At 36.0% G+C, this 18,459-nt stretch overlaps 2 protein-coding genes across 2 annotated transcripts; both read left to right on the top strand.

Annotated features, from left to right (window-relative positions):
• Positions 1-2,246: 2,246 nt before the first annotated feature.
• Positions 2,247-11,561, top strand: LOC107814976 (putative amidase At4g34880). The gene is made up of 5 exons (XM_075254707.1): positions 2,247-2,977; positions 4,316-4,530; positions 10,181-10,423; positions 10,545-10,743; positions 10,933-11,561. The coding sequence occupies exons 1-5, from the start codon at positions 2,426-2,428 to the stop codon at positions 11,302-11,304; spliced, it is 1,581 nt and encodes a 526-aa protein (XP_075110808.1). The 5' UTR covers positions 2,247-2,425; the 3' UTR covers positions 11,305-11,561.
• Positions 11,562-11,703: 142 nt separating this feature from the next.
• On the top strand, positions 11,704-16,872 carry LOC142181786 (putative amidase At4g34880). Its single transcript, XM_075255318.1, has 2 exons — positions 11,704-11,785; positions 16,526-16,872. The coding sequence occupies exons 1-2, from the start codon at positions 11,704-11,706 to the stop codon at positions 16,870-16,872; spliced, it is 429 nt and encodes a 142-aa protein (XP_075111419.1).
• Positions 16,873-18,459: the final 1,587 nt, after the last annotated feature.

Genomic DNA, 18,459 nt, shown 5'->3' with positions numbered 1-18,459 from the left:
GGAAAGAATATTCAAAATAAATAATTATTCAGAAATTAAATTCCAAAAATGCCCCTCTGCCCTTACTGAAATTACCAAACTACCCCTGAACGTACTGCAAATTACCAAACTACCCCCATCAGCTATAACAAATCAATTAATCAAACTCAACCAAAATATAGCCAATATGACCAATTTCTACACAAATTCAAAAATCAAATCATATGAACACGGATGAACAACACAGCAACAATATCACATGAACACAAATTGAACAACAATGAACAACTAAAATTTTGATTGAACAATATTTTTAGCAACAAACAAACCTATTTTCAGATTCAACAACAACAACAAACAAGTATATTCAGATTTCTAAATTCAATAATTATTTGAACTTAAAATCAACTCTAACAACATTACAACCAACAATTCCTATATTAAACTTAAACAAGATTATGAGACAAACTCAAGAAATAATCATAAATGATAAACAATAAACAAGAAAATCAAACTTATACTAATTTCGTATTCAAGAACAATTAAACAAAGTATGGACATGAATTAAATCTAAAAATAAAAACGATGGATTCAAATAATTAAATCAACATACTTCCCTATTACAACAAAATTCTTTTAGGCAAATAACAAAACAAAACTTAAGAAGAAACAATTATGAATTTAAACTTGAACTTAACAATATTAACAATTTCTGAAAAAAATACATAGAACACATGACACAAATTAATTAAACTTCAATTTGTATCTAACCAACATTAAACTAACAACTTTTTAACTAAACAATAAACAAGAACGATAAAACAAACTGAAAAATTCACAAAATAATGAACGAAACAAACATTTACCGATTTTAGATTTGAGAAATATCAAAACGAAATACGGACAAAAATAAAACTCAAAAACCAACTAACCGAAATGAAACGACAACAACGAAGAAGATGAAGCAACAACAACGTTGGTGAGGCAGTAACAGCTGGTCATTTGCTCGACGCAGAGGCAGTAGGAGGCAGAAGCGTGAAACGTGAGCAGCAGCAGGTGGCGACGGGGTAGCAGCAGCGGCGACGCAGCGGCGACGGTAGGCAGCAGCGAAACAGAAACATGAGCAGCTTGTTCGTTTGGAGAACGGAGCAGCAGCGCGACGGGTTGACGACGAAACACGAAAAAGAAGTAGCCATGGGAGCTGCTTCACGTCGTCCATGGCTGGAGCTCGTCGAAGCGGGGCTGTTGGTTGGGATACGCCGGCAGGGTTCGTTGTTGGAATGAGGAAGAAGAAGCAGCAAGGGTAGTCGATATGGTAGCAGCTGCCATGGAAAAGAAGTTACAACAATGGTGGTTTGGTCGTGGTGCTAGGTTGGTTCACGGCTGGGAAGGGTGGTCGTCTTAGTTGAAGGTGTAAGACGAAGAAGCGGGCAACAGCTGTGTTTGGGTGGTGAGGATGGAAGGGAATGGGAGAGGGCAGCCATGGTTGGAAGGTTTGGAGTTTTGGGGAAGAAGAAACCAAGGTGTGGGGGGGGGGGATGGCTTAGTATATTTTTTAGGGTTTTTTTTTTTGTTGTTGTTTTATGAAATGTAAGATAATAGTGGTGTTGGGTTATGGACTGAGTCGACCCGGTTTGAAATGGACTGGGTCATAGGGAAGGTTGGGCCATTTTTTGGGCCTGGGGTTGAAATTTGAAGAAGTGGCCCAATCCGATTTTTTCTGTATTTTTGTTTTCTTTTTGTTTTCTTTTATTTTTCTAAAACTAAATTATAAAAATACTTAAATTATTATTAAGAACTAAATTAAGTTATAAAAGCGCAAATTAACTCCCAATAACAATTAACGCACAATTAAGTAATAATTAAGCATAAAATTGTATATTTGGACATTAAATGCTAAAAATGCAAACGATGCCTATTTTTGTAATTTTTATTTTTTGTAAAACAAATTTAATTACTAACAATTGTAGAATTAAATCCTACATGCAAAATGAGACATATTTTTGTATTTTTATTAATTTAACAAATAAACATACATAGACAAATACAAATAATTATTCAAAAATATCACAAAATATCACAAAACTGCACACCAAGGAAAATTATTTTAGTTTTGAATTTTTTAGAAGTAATTCTCGTATAGGGCAAAAATAACGTGCTTACGGTAGTCTCCAGTGAACTCTAATAAACTCCTAAAATTTTAAAATTTTGGTAGGGTAGCCTCAAGTGTACTAATAGACTCCTAAATTTGGAAGAGTGTTCAAGTATCTTTAGTTTAGGATTTAGGTCTCGGTTAGCAATTTCATGTCTACATTAGCAGCTTTTTTCCTTTGGCCATTGCTACTTGGAAAAGCCGGTCTGTTCCTCCCTTTGACTGTAGTACAGTTACCTATACCTATAGATACACAGTAAATCATAAGAATACTTTCACTTCCACATAATATTAATGGCGATTAAGGGTCAATTTTCTCTTCTCTTTTCCTCATTGCTAATATTGCTGCTTTGCTTTATAAGTTTCAATAACAAAAATGGAAATTGCGAGCAGGAGTACCATTTCAATATTGAAGAAGTTACAATCAAAGACATACAATTGGCCTTTGCCCAAAACAAGCTCACATCAAGACAACTCGTTGACTTCTACTTGCATAAAATTGAAACCCTTAATCCCGTTCTTCGTGGAGTTATCGAAGTGAATCCGGACGTGCGAAAACAAGCCGATGAAGCTGATAAACAAAGGGAGATAATTAAGAAGAAACTGAGCAGTTTACACGGTATTCCTGTTCTGGTCAAAGATAGCATAGCAACAAAGGATAAGCTAAATACTACTGCAGGGTCTTACGCGTTGCTCGGTTCAGAGGTGCGTAGAGATGCTACAGTTGTGGAGAGGCTGAAGAATGATGGTGCTTTGATTTTGGGAAAGGCTAGTATGAGTGAGTGGTACCATTTTCGATCTTTCAGTATTCCTGATGGATGGTCTGCTAGAAGTGGCCAAGGTGTGGTGAGTTCTCACAGCATACTTGCTTTTCCTTCCACATATTGTCATATGCTCGCCTACTTTCCTTTTTAGTCTGTTCTCTTATTTAGAAATAATATTTTATTTTACACACAAATAGAGTCGTCAATATGGGCTTGGCCTATTGGGCCAACCCAGCCCAGCACAGCCCGTTATTTAACAGGGTTGGGCTATAATTTTTGAAGCCCATTTAAAAACGAGGCTTTTAAGCCCCGCCCAAGTAAGCCCGTGGCCCGTGAGGCTTGACTGTGGCTGGGTTGGGCCGGCCCTTGAGCCTAATAAAAATATATATTTGAAATATATAAAATAAAAAATTATACGACACAAAAAATATCAAGAAGAGTATCCAAGCTTAAAGTTTATTAAACTCATCATATTAAAAGATCAAAGTCTTAAAACGTTAATTAGTTTTAAAAATTTAATTATTTTTAATATTTAACTAATTAATATTGCATATGAATGGTAGATGTAGATGAAAGTGAAGATATTAAGACAACCTTCTCACATGCGGATTCAAATATGTTTGATGAAGATGATGTGTTGGATATCCCGTAAGCATAATGGATGTTCTCTTGAATAGTTTGTTTTGAGTTTTGACTTTTAGTGAACGAAATATTAGTCTTGTCTTTTACTTTTTGTAGTGTTTATCATAAATTGAAACAATATAAAAAGTTATTAAGTTTTGTGAAATTTTTCCAATAAGATTTTTTTAACTTTTAAATATTTATCTTTTTAGGTTAGAACTTAAAGAAAAAATGTAAATTATATTTAAAAAAATGACGGCCTGGCCGTGGGTCCCGCAACCCACATAGGATTGGGGTGGGCTAACCATTATAAGGCCCATCAAAGTGGTGGGCTAGCTTAACCCAGCCCGCCAATTGCTAAAGCCCACGTGGGTTGAGCTGGGCTAGCCCGACCCCGCCCATATTGACAGCTCTACACACAAATGTCTTATAGCTTGACTTATAAACACTGCCACATAAATTGGAGAGTAGAAATAGTATTACTTTCTTTCTCTCTTCTTTCAAAAGGAGGACTACTTTTGAAAGTTTCAGGTAGGTTCCAATCAAGGAAAATAAAGAGGTAATACCTAGTTTGTTAATACTTGTCGATTAGTTTGTAAAAGCTCCTTGATTAAAATTTATTGGCTCAACCTATGGCTTGAAGAATGTCTGTTATGACAGATCAATCATTCAATTACCTTCAATTCCAAAGTAGGTTGGGGTTGGCTAAATGTTAGTCGTACTTCCTACAAAATTTTATTGTTTGTTTGAAGAAATACTCTCAGAAATTTTACTGTTGTGGTCCTTGTGGAAAATGCAGAACCCATATGTGCAAGGAGGAAGTCCATGTGGTTCAAGCAGTGGATCTGCAATATCCGTAGCTGCTAACATGGTGGCTGTGTCACTAGGAACTGAGACTGACGGCTCAATTATCTGTCCTGCTGAATACAATGCTGTTGTAGGCCTCAAACCCACCGTTGGACTCACTAGCCGTGCTGGTGTCATTCCCCTTTCTCCTCGACAGGACACAATTGGGTAATTTCTGTATGCTATTGTCAAATTAGAATTGCTTCATTCCATCAACGACCAACTAAGCATCAATCCGACACTAGTTGGAGCAGTTATATGAATCCTCATTTATATCCATTTTCATTCAACTACTAAATAAATTTACAACTTAGTTGTTTTCCAAAACTAGATGTTTCCTAAATCTCACACTTATTCTAGTAGACAATTAATCTGAAGAAATACTGGATCTAATGTGTAAGTGTAATAACAATAATAAAGCCTTAATCCTATTGTATCATTGCTTCCATTTCGTTCACTGTTTAGCTATACGGTATATTGATTTTGAGAGACTGTATAATCTCTGTCAAGAAAACTTTTCTCAATGTGATTCAAGGTTTACCTCGTCCACTTTTAGCACCTTCAGCTTGTTGCGGAAGCCAAATGTATATAGTGTGAATAAGTCACAACTACTATACCAAAAATTATGACAGCCACCAAATAATAAAGAAGACAATAAAGCAACAATAAAGGGAATACCAGAATTTACGAGGTTCGGCTAATTTTGCCTACTCCTCGGACACAACCAATATTTTATTGCACTCCAAAAATACAAGTGAAATAATACTAAAGAGAGAAGATACAAATGCCTTAAACAGATGAGAAGGCAAATGAGAGGTGTGTCTAAATCCTAAACATTAGGCTTTCTTTTATAGGGAAAATTTCCCAACCAAATGGCTAACCCACCGATGTGGGACTTTGCCAAATTTAACAAATCTCCACCTTGGCAAAATTCCACATCTTCAATCTTCTCTCAATAACAAATTTTGGTTGTGTCTTCATCTTCAATCTTCAGTATTCAACAATGTTGATCAAATCCAAACAATGTTGAAACTTGACCGCAGTCACCACCTTTGTCAGCATATCAGCAGGATTCTCTGTAGTATGAATTTTCTTCACCGTGACTCCGCCTTCTTCTATGATTTCTCGTACGAAATGATACCGAACATCAATGTGCTTCGTCCTTGCATGATAAACTTGGTTCTTCGCTAATTGAATAGCACTTTGACTATCACAAAAAATTGTGATATCTTTTTGTTCAACACCAAGCTCCTTTAGCAATCCTTGAAGCCAAATTGCCTCTTTCACAGCCTCTGTAATAGCCATGTACTCTGCCTCTGTTGTAGACAAAGCAACTGTTGACTGCAAAGTAGACTTCCAACTAACTGGTGCCTTTGCAAAAGTAAACACATAACCAGTAGTTGATCTTCGTTTGTCCAGATCACCCGCAAAATCTGAGTCACAATATCCAACTACAGACTGATTGTCTTCTTGCTCAAAAACTAACCCGACATCTACAGTATTATGAATATACCGTAGAATCCACTTCACAGCTTGCCAATGCTCCTTCCCTGGATTGTGCATATATCTGCTAATAACTCCAACAACTTGTGAAATGTCAGGCCTTGTGCAAACCATTGCATACATCAAGCTACCAACAACATTTGCGTATGGTACCTTTGACATATACTTTCGTTCAGCTTCATCCATTGGCGACATAGTAGTACTTAGCTTAAAATGGGAAGCAAGTGGAGTACTAACTGGCTTAGTCTTGTCATCTATGCCAAAACGTTGAAGTACTCTCTTCAAATATTCCTTTTGAGATAAACAGAGTTTCTTTGAACGTCTATCTCTAATTATCTCCATGCCAAAAATTTTCTTTGCCTCACCCAAATACTTCATCTCAAACTCCTTCTTCAGTTGAATCTTCAACTTATCAATTTCTTCAGAATTCTTGGAAGCTATCAACATATCATCAACATATAGGAGAAGATATACAAAGGAACCATCTTTAAGCTTGTGCAAATACACAATGATCGTATTTGCTTCTCTTGTACCCTTGCCGCAACATAAACTCGTCAAATCGCTTGTACCATTGTCTAGAAGATTGTTTCAATCCGTACAACGATTTTTCAAGTTTGCATACCATATTTTCTTTTCCAGCAACTTTGAATCCTTCTAGCTGAGTCATGTAGATTTCCTCCTCCAAGTTTCCATGTAAAAACCACCTGAACTAGTTCCAAATCCAATTGTGCTACCAAAGCCAACATAATTCTAATGGAGGAATGTTTTACAACTGGAGAAAACACTTCATTGTAATCAATTCCCTCCTTTTGAGCATATCCTTTGGCCACCAATCTTGCTTTGTAGCGAACATCTACTTGGTTAGGAAATCCTTCCTTCTTTGCAAATACCCATTTGCACCCAATTGCTTTCTTTCCCTTTGGGAGATTGGCCAATCTCCATGTATGATTCTGATGAAGGGACTATATTTCATCATTCATGGCAATCCTCCACTTATCTTCTTCTGAACTTTGGACAACGTCTTTATAAGTGGTAGGAACATCATCAGCTACAATTGAGGTTGCACAAGCAACCGTCTCTATGAGACGAACAAGTTTCGTTATTGTTCTTTTTGGCCTGCTGGTTGCTATTGATTCAAGTTGTTGTTAAGGTTCCTGAGTTGGAATCTCCTCTACTGGCTCTCCTTCCAGAGGGTAATCTTCATTTGTTTCCTCCTCTGCTTCTTGTGTAGGAAAAATAAATTTTCCCTCAAACTCCACCTACTTAGAAGCACCTTTATTTTGTTTGGTATCTTCTGTTACCTTATTTACCATAGCAGATTCATCAAAGGTAACATCCCTGTTGAATATTACTTTCTTTGTCATAGGACACCATAAGCGATATCCTTTGACTCCAGAAGTAATTCCCATAAAAATAGCCTTCTTTGCCCTTGGATCCAATTTTGACTCTATCACATGATAATATGCAGTTGAGCCAAACACGTGCAAAGAGTCATAATCTACAGCAGGCTTTCCATACCATTTTTCAAATGGTGTCTTGCCATCAATAGCAGCAGATGGTAAGCGATTAATGAGGTGACATGCATATGTAACTGCCTCAGCCCAAAATTCTTTGCCCAAGCCAGCATTGGACAACATACACCGTACCTTCTCCAGCAAGGTGCGGTTCATATGTTCTGCCACTCCATTCTGTTGTGGTGTATGTCTAACAGTGAAGTGTCGGACGATGCCATCATTTTCACAGACCTTATTGAAATGATCATTTTTGTATTCACCTCCATTGTCTGTGCGAATACACTTGATCCTCTTGCCTGTTTGATTCTCCACCATCGTCTTCCATTTGAGAAAAATTCCCAACACTTCATCTTTGCTCTTCATTGTATACACCCATACTCTTCGGGAAAAATCAACAACAAAGGTTACAAAATAGTGCTTCCCATCCAATGAAGGTGTTTTGGAAGGACCCCAAACATCAGAGTTTACATAATCCAAAATGCCTTTAGTATTATGGATCGATGTACCAAATTTAACCCTTGTCTGTTTCCCTTTAACACAATGCTCACAAAACTCCAAGTTGCAAGCCTCGACTCCTTTTAACAATCCTTGATCTGATAGAGTTTTCAAGGATTTTCCTCCAGCATGTCCCAAGCGCATGTGCCATAGCTTGGTTGCTTCTGCCTCTTTGTCGTCACTGGATGTCACTGTCGCTGTCCCAATAACTGTACTGCCACGATAGCGGTACATATTATTATTCTTCCGATTAGCCTTCATTACCACTAGTGCACCGGAGCATACTCTCATTACTCCATTTTCTGCAATGATTTTGAACCCTTTTGATTCTAGGGCTCCCACAGAAATGAGATTCTTCTTCAAATCCGGTACATATCGAACATCTGTTAATGTTCTGATCATTCCATCATGGTTCCTTAATCGTATTGAACCAATTCCATATGAGGTAAGAGGGCTGTTGTCCGCTGTGTGGATGACTCCATATTCTCCTTCTTGAAAATCTACGAACCAGTCCTTGTTGGGACACATATGATAGCTACAAGCCGAGTCCATCAACCATATGTCTGATGATGTTGATGACTCTGTTGTAACTAATGAGAAGTCTGAATCATCACAATCAGCTACATTTGAATCCATAATGGCCTTTCCATTGTTATGTTTGGCCTTATTCTTCAACTTCGGACAGTCTTTCTTCCAGTGCCCTTTTTCTCGACAAAAGACACATTCATCTTTGCTGGGTCTGGATCTTGACTTGGATCTTCCCTTCTTTGTCCTCGTTTGATTTTGAGGACGACCCCTCACAAATAGTGCTTCTCCTTCTTCGCCCTTCTGTTTTTCTCGCTTTCTTTGTTCATAGCTGTACAAAGCCGAAAAAACTTCTCTAAGAGAAACTTCGTCATTTCCATGGAGTAGAGTAGTTTCAAGGTGCTCGTACTCATCAGGAAGTGACGCCAACAACATCAAGGCCAAGTCACCATCATCATAAGTTGTATCCATATTTTGCAAATCTGTGACCAACTTATTGAAACTGGTGATATGTTCATTCATCGTGGTACCAGGAACATAGGTGAAGTGAAACAGTCTCTTCTTCATGTACAATTTATTTTGACTGTTTTTCTTCAAAAAAATTTATCCTCCAGTGCTTTCCATAATTTACTTGCAGAAGTTTCCTTTGTGTATGGATATTTCTGCTCTCTAGCAAGGTAGGATCGAATGGTACCGCAAGCAACACGGTTGAGAATCTTCCAATCTTCTTCTCCAATAACATCTGGTTTCTTTTCTTCAATGGCCAGATCTAGCCCTTGTTGAAAAAGGACATCTAGAACCTCGCCTTGCCACATCCCAAAATGTCCGGACCCGTCAAAAATTTCTACCGCAAATTTCGCATTTGACACAATTCTTGTCATAAGCGAAGATGCCAATGATGACGTATTGTTGACACTTGATGTAGATTCTTCTTGTTTATTGTCTCCCATATTTGACACAAATATTATTTAATAGCTGACGACACAAATCAAGATTATTTCCTTTCTGATGTAGAAGATCAGACTAAGCTGCAACCACAGAGCATACTCAGACAGAACCTTCACTCAGTTACCAAGATAAATCTTTTCTGATGTGGAAGATCAGACTATGCTGCAACCACAGAGCATACTTAGACAGTACCTTGGCTCTGATACCAATTGTTGCGGAAGCCAAATGTACATAGTGTGAATAAGTCACAACTACTATACCAAAAATTATGACAGCCACCAAATAATAAATAAGACAATAAAGCAACAATAAAGGGAACACCAGAATTTACAAGGTTCGACTAATTTTGCCTACTCCTCGGACACAACCAATATTTTATTCCACTCCAAAAATACAAGTGAAATAATACTAAAGAGAGAAGATACAAATGCCTTAAACAGATGAGAAGGCAAATGAGAAGTGTGTCTAAATCCTAAACATTAGGCCTCTTCTTTTATAGGGAAAATTTCCCAACCAAATGGCTAACCCACCGATGTGGGACTTTGCCAAATTTAACAAATCTCCACCTTGGCAAAATTCCACATCTTCAATCTTCTCTTATTTATTATTTGGTGGCTGTCATAATTTTTGGTATAGTAGTTGTGACTTATTCACACTATATACATTTGACTTCCGCAACACAGCTATTGTGTGGTGTTGCTGGTTGCGCCTAAAGCTACTACATTTGAAAGTCTATGTAGGATATGCCCGATTGCTTATTTAGTTTATCTAAACTTAGTGTAGGCAGCATAGGCAAAAATATTATATTATATTGCTGAAGATCAAATTTGCAGGCCCATATGCAGAACGGTTTCAGATGCTGTATATGTTCTTGATTCCATTGTTGGCTTCGATATAAGAGACCTTGAAGCAACAAGGGCAGCAGCAAAGTTCATTCCAGCCGGTGGTTATAAACAATTTCTCAATGAAGATGGCCTTAAGGGAAAGAGATTGGGTGTGGTAAGACATCCTTTCTTGGCCCTTTCCGATGTGTATCAAGCTGATGCGGTATTGACTGGTCATTTGAAGACGCTAAGGTAAAAGTATGAGCATTATAGTTTAGTGAGTTTAACATTTCATCATTTTTTTCCTTTGTGTGCAAGATTTATACTCTTAGTAACACATTTAACTTTTTTTTTCTTTTCTAAAAAAGTTCAGGCAAAGAGGTGCAGTTGTATTAGATAATCTTGAAATACCAAATATTGATGTGGTCTTAGACCCCAATCAAAGTGGTGCGGAAGTGGCATTACTAGCAGAGTTCAAGCTCTCACTCAACAATTATCTAACAGAACTAGTCACATCCCCAGTCAGATCACTCGCTGAGATAATTGCCTTCAACCAGAATAACCCAGAATTGGTATGTCCTTTCTTCAATCCTGTGCTTTTGACATGGTTACTGTCATTTAGTTATAGAAGTTTTCTTTTGCAAGCTATATCTCTTTCGCTAAAACTATGGATTTACATTGTATACACTGACTGTAATTTAACCGACTATAACAAATTATTATCCTATTTTACTATTTGGTTGTTGCAAATACAAATACAGGAAAGAAGTAAAAGCTTTAGTCAAGAAGTTTTCATAGCAGCAGAAGCAACAAAAGGGATCGGAGAGAAAGAGAGGAAGGCGATGGCGATGATGGAGAAACTTTCAGAAGATGGATTTGAGAAACTGATGATAGAGAATGAACTGGATGCCTTAGTGAACATAGGTTCAGGTGTTTCCACAGTTTTGGCTATTGGAGGATATCCAGCAATAATAGTTCCTGCTGGTTATAATAGTACTAATGGTATGCCGTTTGGTATATGTTTTGGAGGGGTGAAAGGAAGTGAACCAAAGCTGATTGAGATTGCTTTTGCCTTTGAACAAGCCACCATGATCCGCAGACATCCTTTTTCCAACTCAATTCCTTCATTTTAAAGTAGATAATTTGTTTTCCTTTTTCTCAGCATAGTCACTGAAGTTTGTTTTTTTCCAACCAGTAGTTCGAAGATCATTTTCCTGTTTGGGAACTTTCACAAGTGTAGGGAGTTGGAAACTTTTAGCACATTGGCTCTATGATGGTCAATTGTAATGATACAGCATTTGACGCAAATATCTTCGAGTTACATTGCCCAAACATAACTGGAAATGCTGATTATTGTTTCCTGATATCTCAATTGGTCTTATTCGAAATCAAGCGTATCCTATTGATGAATGATCAAAAGGACATATCCAATGTTTTGGAGAAAATTAATTCCATTTTGCCTTCTCTAAATTATTATGCGAGACAGGTACTTGAACAGACTAACAAATAATAAGCCAGCGTGGAATCCCAAAATGGAATCATTGCAGAAGAAAGGCATAACGCTTGGGAAACGGAACAAGATTAAGCCTTTAAGCATGCAGATGGATGTCTGCTGTCAGCCCAAATCCTTCAGTTTCCGGATTGGAATAAGGAGTTCGATGTTTATACTGACGCATCACTCTATGCCATTGGTGCAAGAAGGGTCGCTTGATCACTCCATCTACTTTTAAAGTATAGGATCATTAGATGAACCATTGATCCCTGAGCCCGCTTATCACACTTGACCTTGAAATAGGGGATTGGTTGATGGGAAAGCTCCCGAGGAGTGTTGCATCTAAGGATTCAAGCTTATTCCTTTCACACTATCGTTTAGTCCATAAACACATACAGTCTTATTTCCAATGGATTTCATCCATAATTTGATGCCAAGGTGAAATTATGTTCCTTTTTCAGAGATGTTGATATGCGCCCATTTTGTTCACCAAGTTTTCGAGACTGGGGATATAAAAATAAATCTAAAATAACCAATAAACCGCCGAAATTGAGCATTCAAACGCTAATGTGATCTAACTCAAGGGCAAGTTACATAAAGGGCTTCAATGTTTGCTTACTCTTGGTTTTACATAAGGCTACAAACATATAAACCGGGGGGGGGGGGGGGCAATAATGTAAGAACTTACCAAATGCCAATAGTATTTAGCTCAGAAACACACTGTTTTTATTGATAATTAGTTCGGAATGAAGTTATTTTGTTTCTACCAAGAAATCATTGCCATTATAATTAGGCTAATATAATCCAATCCTGAATTTAGCTTAACGTGCGCTCTCAAAACTTCTTTTGTTCTTGTTATTTAAGCATCATTTATTTGCACTTAATGGAAGTTTGAATCTTAATAATTTAGATCTCAGTTATTAAGTGTATTTATTTTTTTAGATCTGGGTCTTAATCATTCAGATCTTAACCATTAAGTTGATTTTTTTTTAAATTTTACAATCACAATGAGTCTGAACTGATCTTAATGATTAAGATCTATAACAGAGTCTTAATATCATTAAAATGTCATACATTAAAGAATTTATGTAAAAAACACACTGTTTTTATTGATAATTAGTTCAGAATGAAGTTATTTTGTTTCTACCAAGAAATCATTGCCATTATAATTAGGCTAATATAATCCAATCCTGAATTTAGCTTAACGTGCGCTCTCAAAACTTCTTTTGTTCTTGTTATTTAAGCATCATTTATTTGCACTTAATGGAAGTTTGAATCTTAATAATTTAGATCTCAGTTATTAAGTGTATTTATTTTTTTAGATCTGGGTCTTAATCATTCAGATCTTAACCATTAAGTTGATTTTTTTTTAAATTTTACAATCACAATGAGTCTGAACTGATCTTAATGATTAAGATCTATAACAGAGTCTTAATATCATTAAAATGTCATACATTAAAGAATTTATGTAAAAATGATATTTCGCTATTACTCATGCATTTCCACGACTAATCACCATTACCACTGCTATCGATGTCCTCTACCATTATAGACTACATCCACCTACTACCCACCACCCATTACCACCATCCTCAGCCACAACCACCACTTCTGCCAAGCATGAATGTCATTTGTCACTACCACCGACCATTATTTACAACCATCACCACCGATCACCAATATCACAACAATCACTATTATCAACCACCACTGTATACACCCACTACTGTTATCACTCACTACCACTATCAACCACCACCATTAACCACTACTGTCATTGATCACCATCTACTACTTATAATCACCACTATCAACCAACACCATCACCAGCCATTACCCAATCGACATCTGTAACCACCATTGTTAACCATCATCATCACCAACTATCATATAATTTTAAAAAAATATTTTGTTAATATAGTATTAGATTAATTGGCACTAATTGATCTGAATTTATACTTATTAATTTTTAAATAAAGACAACTTTCACACATTCAGAGTAGAGAAAACAAATAGTCTAATTATTCAGTATTCAGATCTTAATACAACATCTTAATATTCAGATGTGTATCCAGATTCATACATCTTAATCTTAATGCACATATTAATTTTCAGATGTGTATTCAGATTTACACGTTTTAATCTTAATAAAAATAAACAAGGCCTTAGTTTCTTTACCCGCGTAGGGAGCTACTTGAAAGTGGATGTTTTTACTTTTGCTTTGCTGAAAATTAAGATCAACTGCAAAGCAGATCCTTGCATTGTGCCTCTTGCCTAAACTAGTGATTGTGTTGCTCAGCCACAACAAACTACTTTAAATTGAATGTCTTAATAACATTGAATTGGTCTTGGCTACGTAGACCTTCAGAACGCAGAATTGGGACTCGCCCGGAACTCGTCCCGGGGCGGAGCACTCGTAACGCCCCTGGGCTTATATGTGGGGCTTAGTTTCATGAGACTTACGCCTCGGCCATCGGGACTTACGCCCCGGACATGCCCAACGCTCAGCGTACTGGGCTCGCCTAATAGAACTTTATGCAATTATTTGTAACTAACCTTATAAATCCTCAAATTTTCTTAATAAATTGTTGACTATTCAAAATTACTTTTTTTTCTTCATCATAAATCATTAAGTTGAGAGTATTTTATGTCATAATTAAAATAAAAATTATTGCACGTTATCCATTAAGACTGCTATGATAGTAAACTTTAAATAAATCTTTCATTTAAAAGTATTTATTTATTAACTTTTGTTATATCTTTATTGTATAATAATCCATAATTTTTTTATAATTATTTTCCTACATATTATTTTTTTCACGTTAATGAGATACAATACTTATTAATTTAATAGCTCAGTATTAGCTAGCACAACTATTTACGAATAATTAGTTATCATGGTATATTATGGTGAATTATGTGTCACTTTATTAACTTGTTGAAACTTAAATATAAATGATGCTAGAGAATCATATTTAAATTGTGAATTATACATGTTTTTATATAAATTCTCTTTCAAATTAAAAGCATATTAAATAAAAGGATTATTTTAAAAAAATATCAAATTATAATATCAAATTCTTTCAAGATTCATTACTCATTAAGAGATACATATAAGATTTCGCATCGAATACATTACTTTTGATATTTGAGTTGTACGGTGTTGCAGCTAATTTCATATTATGATATATGTCATACTTTTCATATTATTCATAGTCGAATTATAATTTATAAGTATTTTAATTACATTAGTTTTTATAATTTTCTGATTTTAATGTAATTTTTATGGATATTTTTTTTATTTTATTCTATTTTAAAATTCTTGAAATTAATAAAATTTACAGATTCGTGGGATTATGCCCTATGTCTCAGGACTTACGCCTCGCCTCGTCAGAAGTAATGCCTCGTCTTTTAAAACATTGACGTAGACTATAATAATTATCTTCAAAGTTTGGCCAATTAATTTGCTAAAACTCTGACATTTGTAATTTAGCAGATATTTAGTTACATTGTCACGGTGAGAGCTTTCTTGTTGCACAATTTCTAGATTTGATTAGGTCCTCTCTAGTTCTTCCTATCCCAGGTCATTTGATAAGAGGAAAGGGTCCTGGAGTTTTACCTTATTTAACTAATACTTGGTAATCCGCCAATTAAACTACTATTAAGAAGCAAATTCAGTATGATCTTATTATATGTAAACAGTTTTAGATGATTTTTCATACGTTTACATAGTTCAAGCTCAAAAGTAATGGTTTAGTTGAACCAGCATAAGTTGCTTTAGATGCGCGTCTATCCTCGATTGTCACATTACCCGTTTAAATGGAGTGATTTTACTGTCTATTAGGATACTCTCAACTCAGTACCAGGAGCGGCTCAACGGATCTCGTGGCCTAAGGCAAAATCATATTAAGGACCCTTAAATTTATTATATAAAATATTTACACTGATAACAAAATTTGCTTTTTAAATAATAAATTAATCATTTAAGACAAAAAAGCGAATTTAAAAAATAAAAAAAATAGGAAGAAGAGTACAAAAAATAAAGTGGTGGACTACGGGATGTTGAGGTCCAGATTAAAAGTGAAAATATTGAATTGGCTATCATCACAAATAAACGTACGTAACGTAATAGCTTAGGTTTTGAGCATTGACGATGTCAAAAATATTTACTCCTTCTGAATAATTTAAACGATAATTGTAGTTCATTCTATTAAGTAACACTTATTGGTAAATATCTAAAATAATTGTAAATAACCTAATATAATATGTCGAATTACACCAAAAGAAAACTGGTACATGAATGTTTTTGTGTTCATGCAGCTTCAGAGAATATTATAAAAGAAATTCATTATGTTGTCAATATATATAACTTAATTCCTATATAAAAAGGACAAAATTAAAATTAAAGAGTGAAGTAAATATACTAATTAATGAGGGAAGAAAATTATTATAATTGATAAATTTTTTGGTATAAAATAACTTCAATCAAGTAAAAGTAATAATATATTGTAATACTTTTCTTCATACTAAGGAAACTATAAGCAGGTATGGAATATGGTAATAATAATAATAATAATAATAATAATAATAATAATAATAATAATAATAATAATTTAAAATAAATTTGGGTCCTTTCAAATTTTGGGGCCTAAGCAATGGCCTTACTGTCCAAAGGCTTGGAGCCGCCCCTGCTCAGAACAACATGAACTTCTACACTTCGGTCCTGCTAGTTCTAGTGGCATACATTTTCAACCAAGGAAGCCACCATGGTGACCTTCAAAAGCTTTCAGGCAAAACGAACTAAAATCAAGGCAATTGGTGAAATTTTACATGCAAGAAATTAAAAGACTTGTTTCTCAAAGGGGTCATAGAGGTTAACCCTGATGCATTCTTGCAAGCTGAAAAAGCTGATCATGAGAGGAACATGGCCACGACTCATGGCTCCTTATCTCCATTGCATGGTATCCCGAAGGATAACATCGCAACCAAGAATAAGCTTAACACTACAGCAGGATCATTTGAACTGTTAGAATTTCTGATGCCGCGTGATGCAGGGGTGGTGATGAAGCTAAGAAAAGGTAGGGCTATTATACTTGGGAAAGCTAGCCTTACTGAATGGTCTAGTTTTCAATCCAACAGTGAGCCTAATGGTTGGAGTGTTAGAGGTGGCCAAGAAAAGGTAAAAATTACAATTCTTACGAATATTTGAGATTGGCTATACGAATCATCTCTATCTACTTTGCTCTATTCACAACCGTTAGTCATTTTGATAGTGGGAGTTAATAACTCATACAGGATCTTCCGATAATTGAAAATAATCACAACTTTACTTTATATATCGACCTTTATTAGTTTGAAGTTAACACAATTAATTGATTGATTTAGTTGGTAAAATTGAAAATATGAATTCAGAGTAAAGAATTTGTTGCTTAGAGAACCCATATAATCTCTTTGCAACACCTTGCGGGTCAAGTAGCGGATCGTCCATATATATCAGTGGCTGCAAACATGATGACACAACATCACTTGGGACATAAACGGATGGTTCCATCTTGTGTCCTGACAGTTTGAATTCTGTAGTAGGCAGCAAAACAACTGTTGGTCTCACTATCTGAGAAGGGGCCATTTTCATTGTTACTATTCCGGCTGTTAGAAACATTATCTTCCTCAAGTTCGACGATTCTATCCCGAGGGGGGGCTATTTCAGTGGTGTCAGCCGCATTCCCCCCATCATATTGCTATGGTTGCTATTTGGCAGTTTCCTCATCGAAGATAGTGCTCTCCTATTTGGAGATACTGTTCGCAACGGCTATTGAATTGACTTCCCGGGACGATCTTTGTTCTCCCTGGATCTATCCTATCCCCCACTTGGATGGGAACTTTATCACCTGGTGCAGAGTTGAAGGTACCACATTCATCTCATGAATCCATGGCCTTCCTAGGATGGCATTGTAGGCTATATCTCGTACGATAACCTAGAACGAGGTGCTCTTAGTTACCCCTTACGCATTGGTCTCCTTGTTACTTCTCCACGGGTCATCTCAATAGAGTTTTTGAATCCCCAGAGCAGTCATACTTTCAGAATGATTCGGCCTGTGGGCTCCATTTCCTCGGCTACCCGTGACTGGATGATGCTGGATGAACTTCCCTAATCAATCAAATCTCTTCTTACATCAGTGTCGAAAATTCTTAAAGCAATTACCAGGGCATCGTGGTGCGGCATGGATAATCCGTCTTCATCTTCGTCATCGAACGTGATACTTTCTCCTGCTACTATTTGACAAGTGTGCTTCTCGTGAGATGTAGACATTTTTGTGAATTTCCTTGTTGCTGTGTGTTCAATTTTGATGACGTCCAAATCCACTACTAAAAAGTAAATGGACACGGTCGCATGCAATATAATTTACCCAACTATGAGTAGGGGTCGAATCCCTCAGAAAATAATATATAGGCGATTAGGAATGTAAGAGAATTATCACTTATCGCGCAATGCCAAACACTTAGAATTTGGTTTAGAAAATATTTTATACCTAAATGCGGAAATGTAAACTAACCTAGAAAGCAAGTGAAATGATCAATGGCTACAAGTATGGATGCATCGGGAATTACACTCAAGCAACGATCCAATGTATTTCACGATTTTACAAATATGAGCGAGTTTATGTTAATTAGCCACGAATAATAATTCTTAATTAGCATCTTCCGAAAACTAACAAGACTTCCTAATTGAATTATTCCTAACCCAATTAAGAGATTAAGCACACCCGGATATGGCTACAAGTAGTTCAATCCTATC

Source organism: Nicotiana tabacum, chromosome 6, assembly GCF_000715075.1.
Source record: "Nicotiana tabacum cultivar K326 chromosome 6, ASM71507v2, whole genome shotgun sequence".
Lineage (NCBI taxonomy): Eukaryota > Viridiplantae > Streptophyta > Magnoliopsida > Solanales > Solanaceae > Nicotiana > Nicotiana tabacum.
This window is presented reverse-complemented; position numbering and strand designations above follow the sequence as displayed.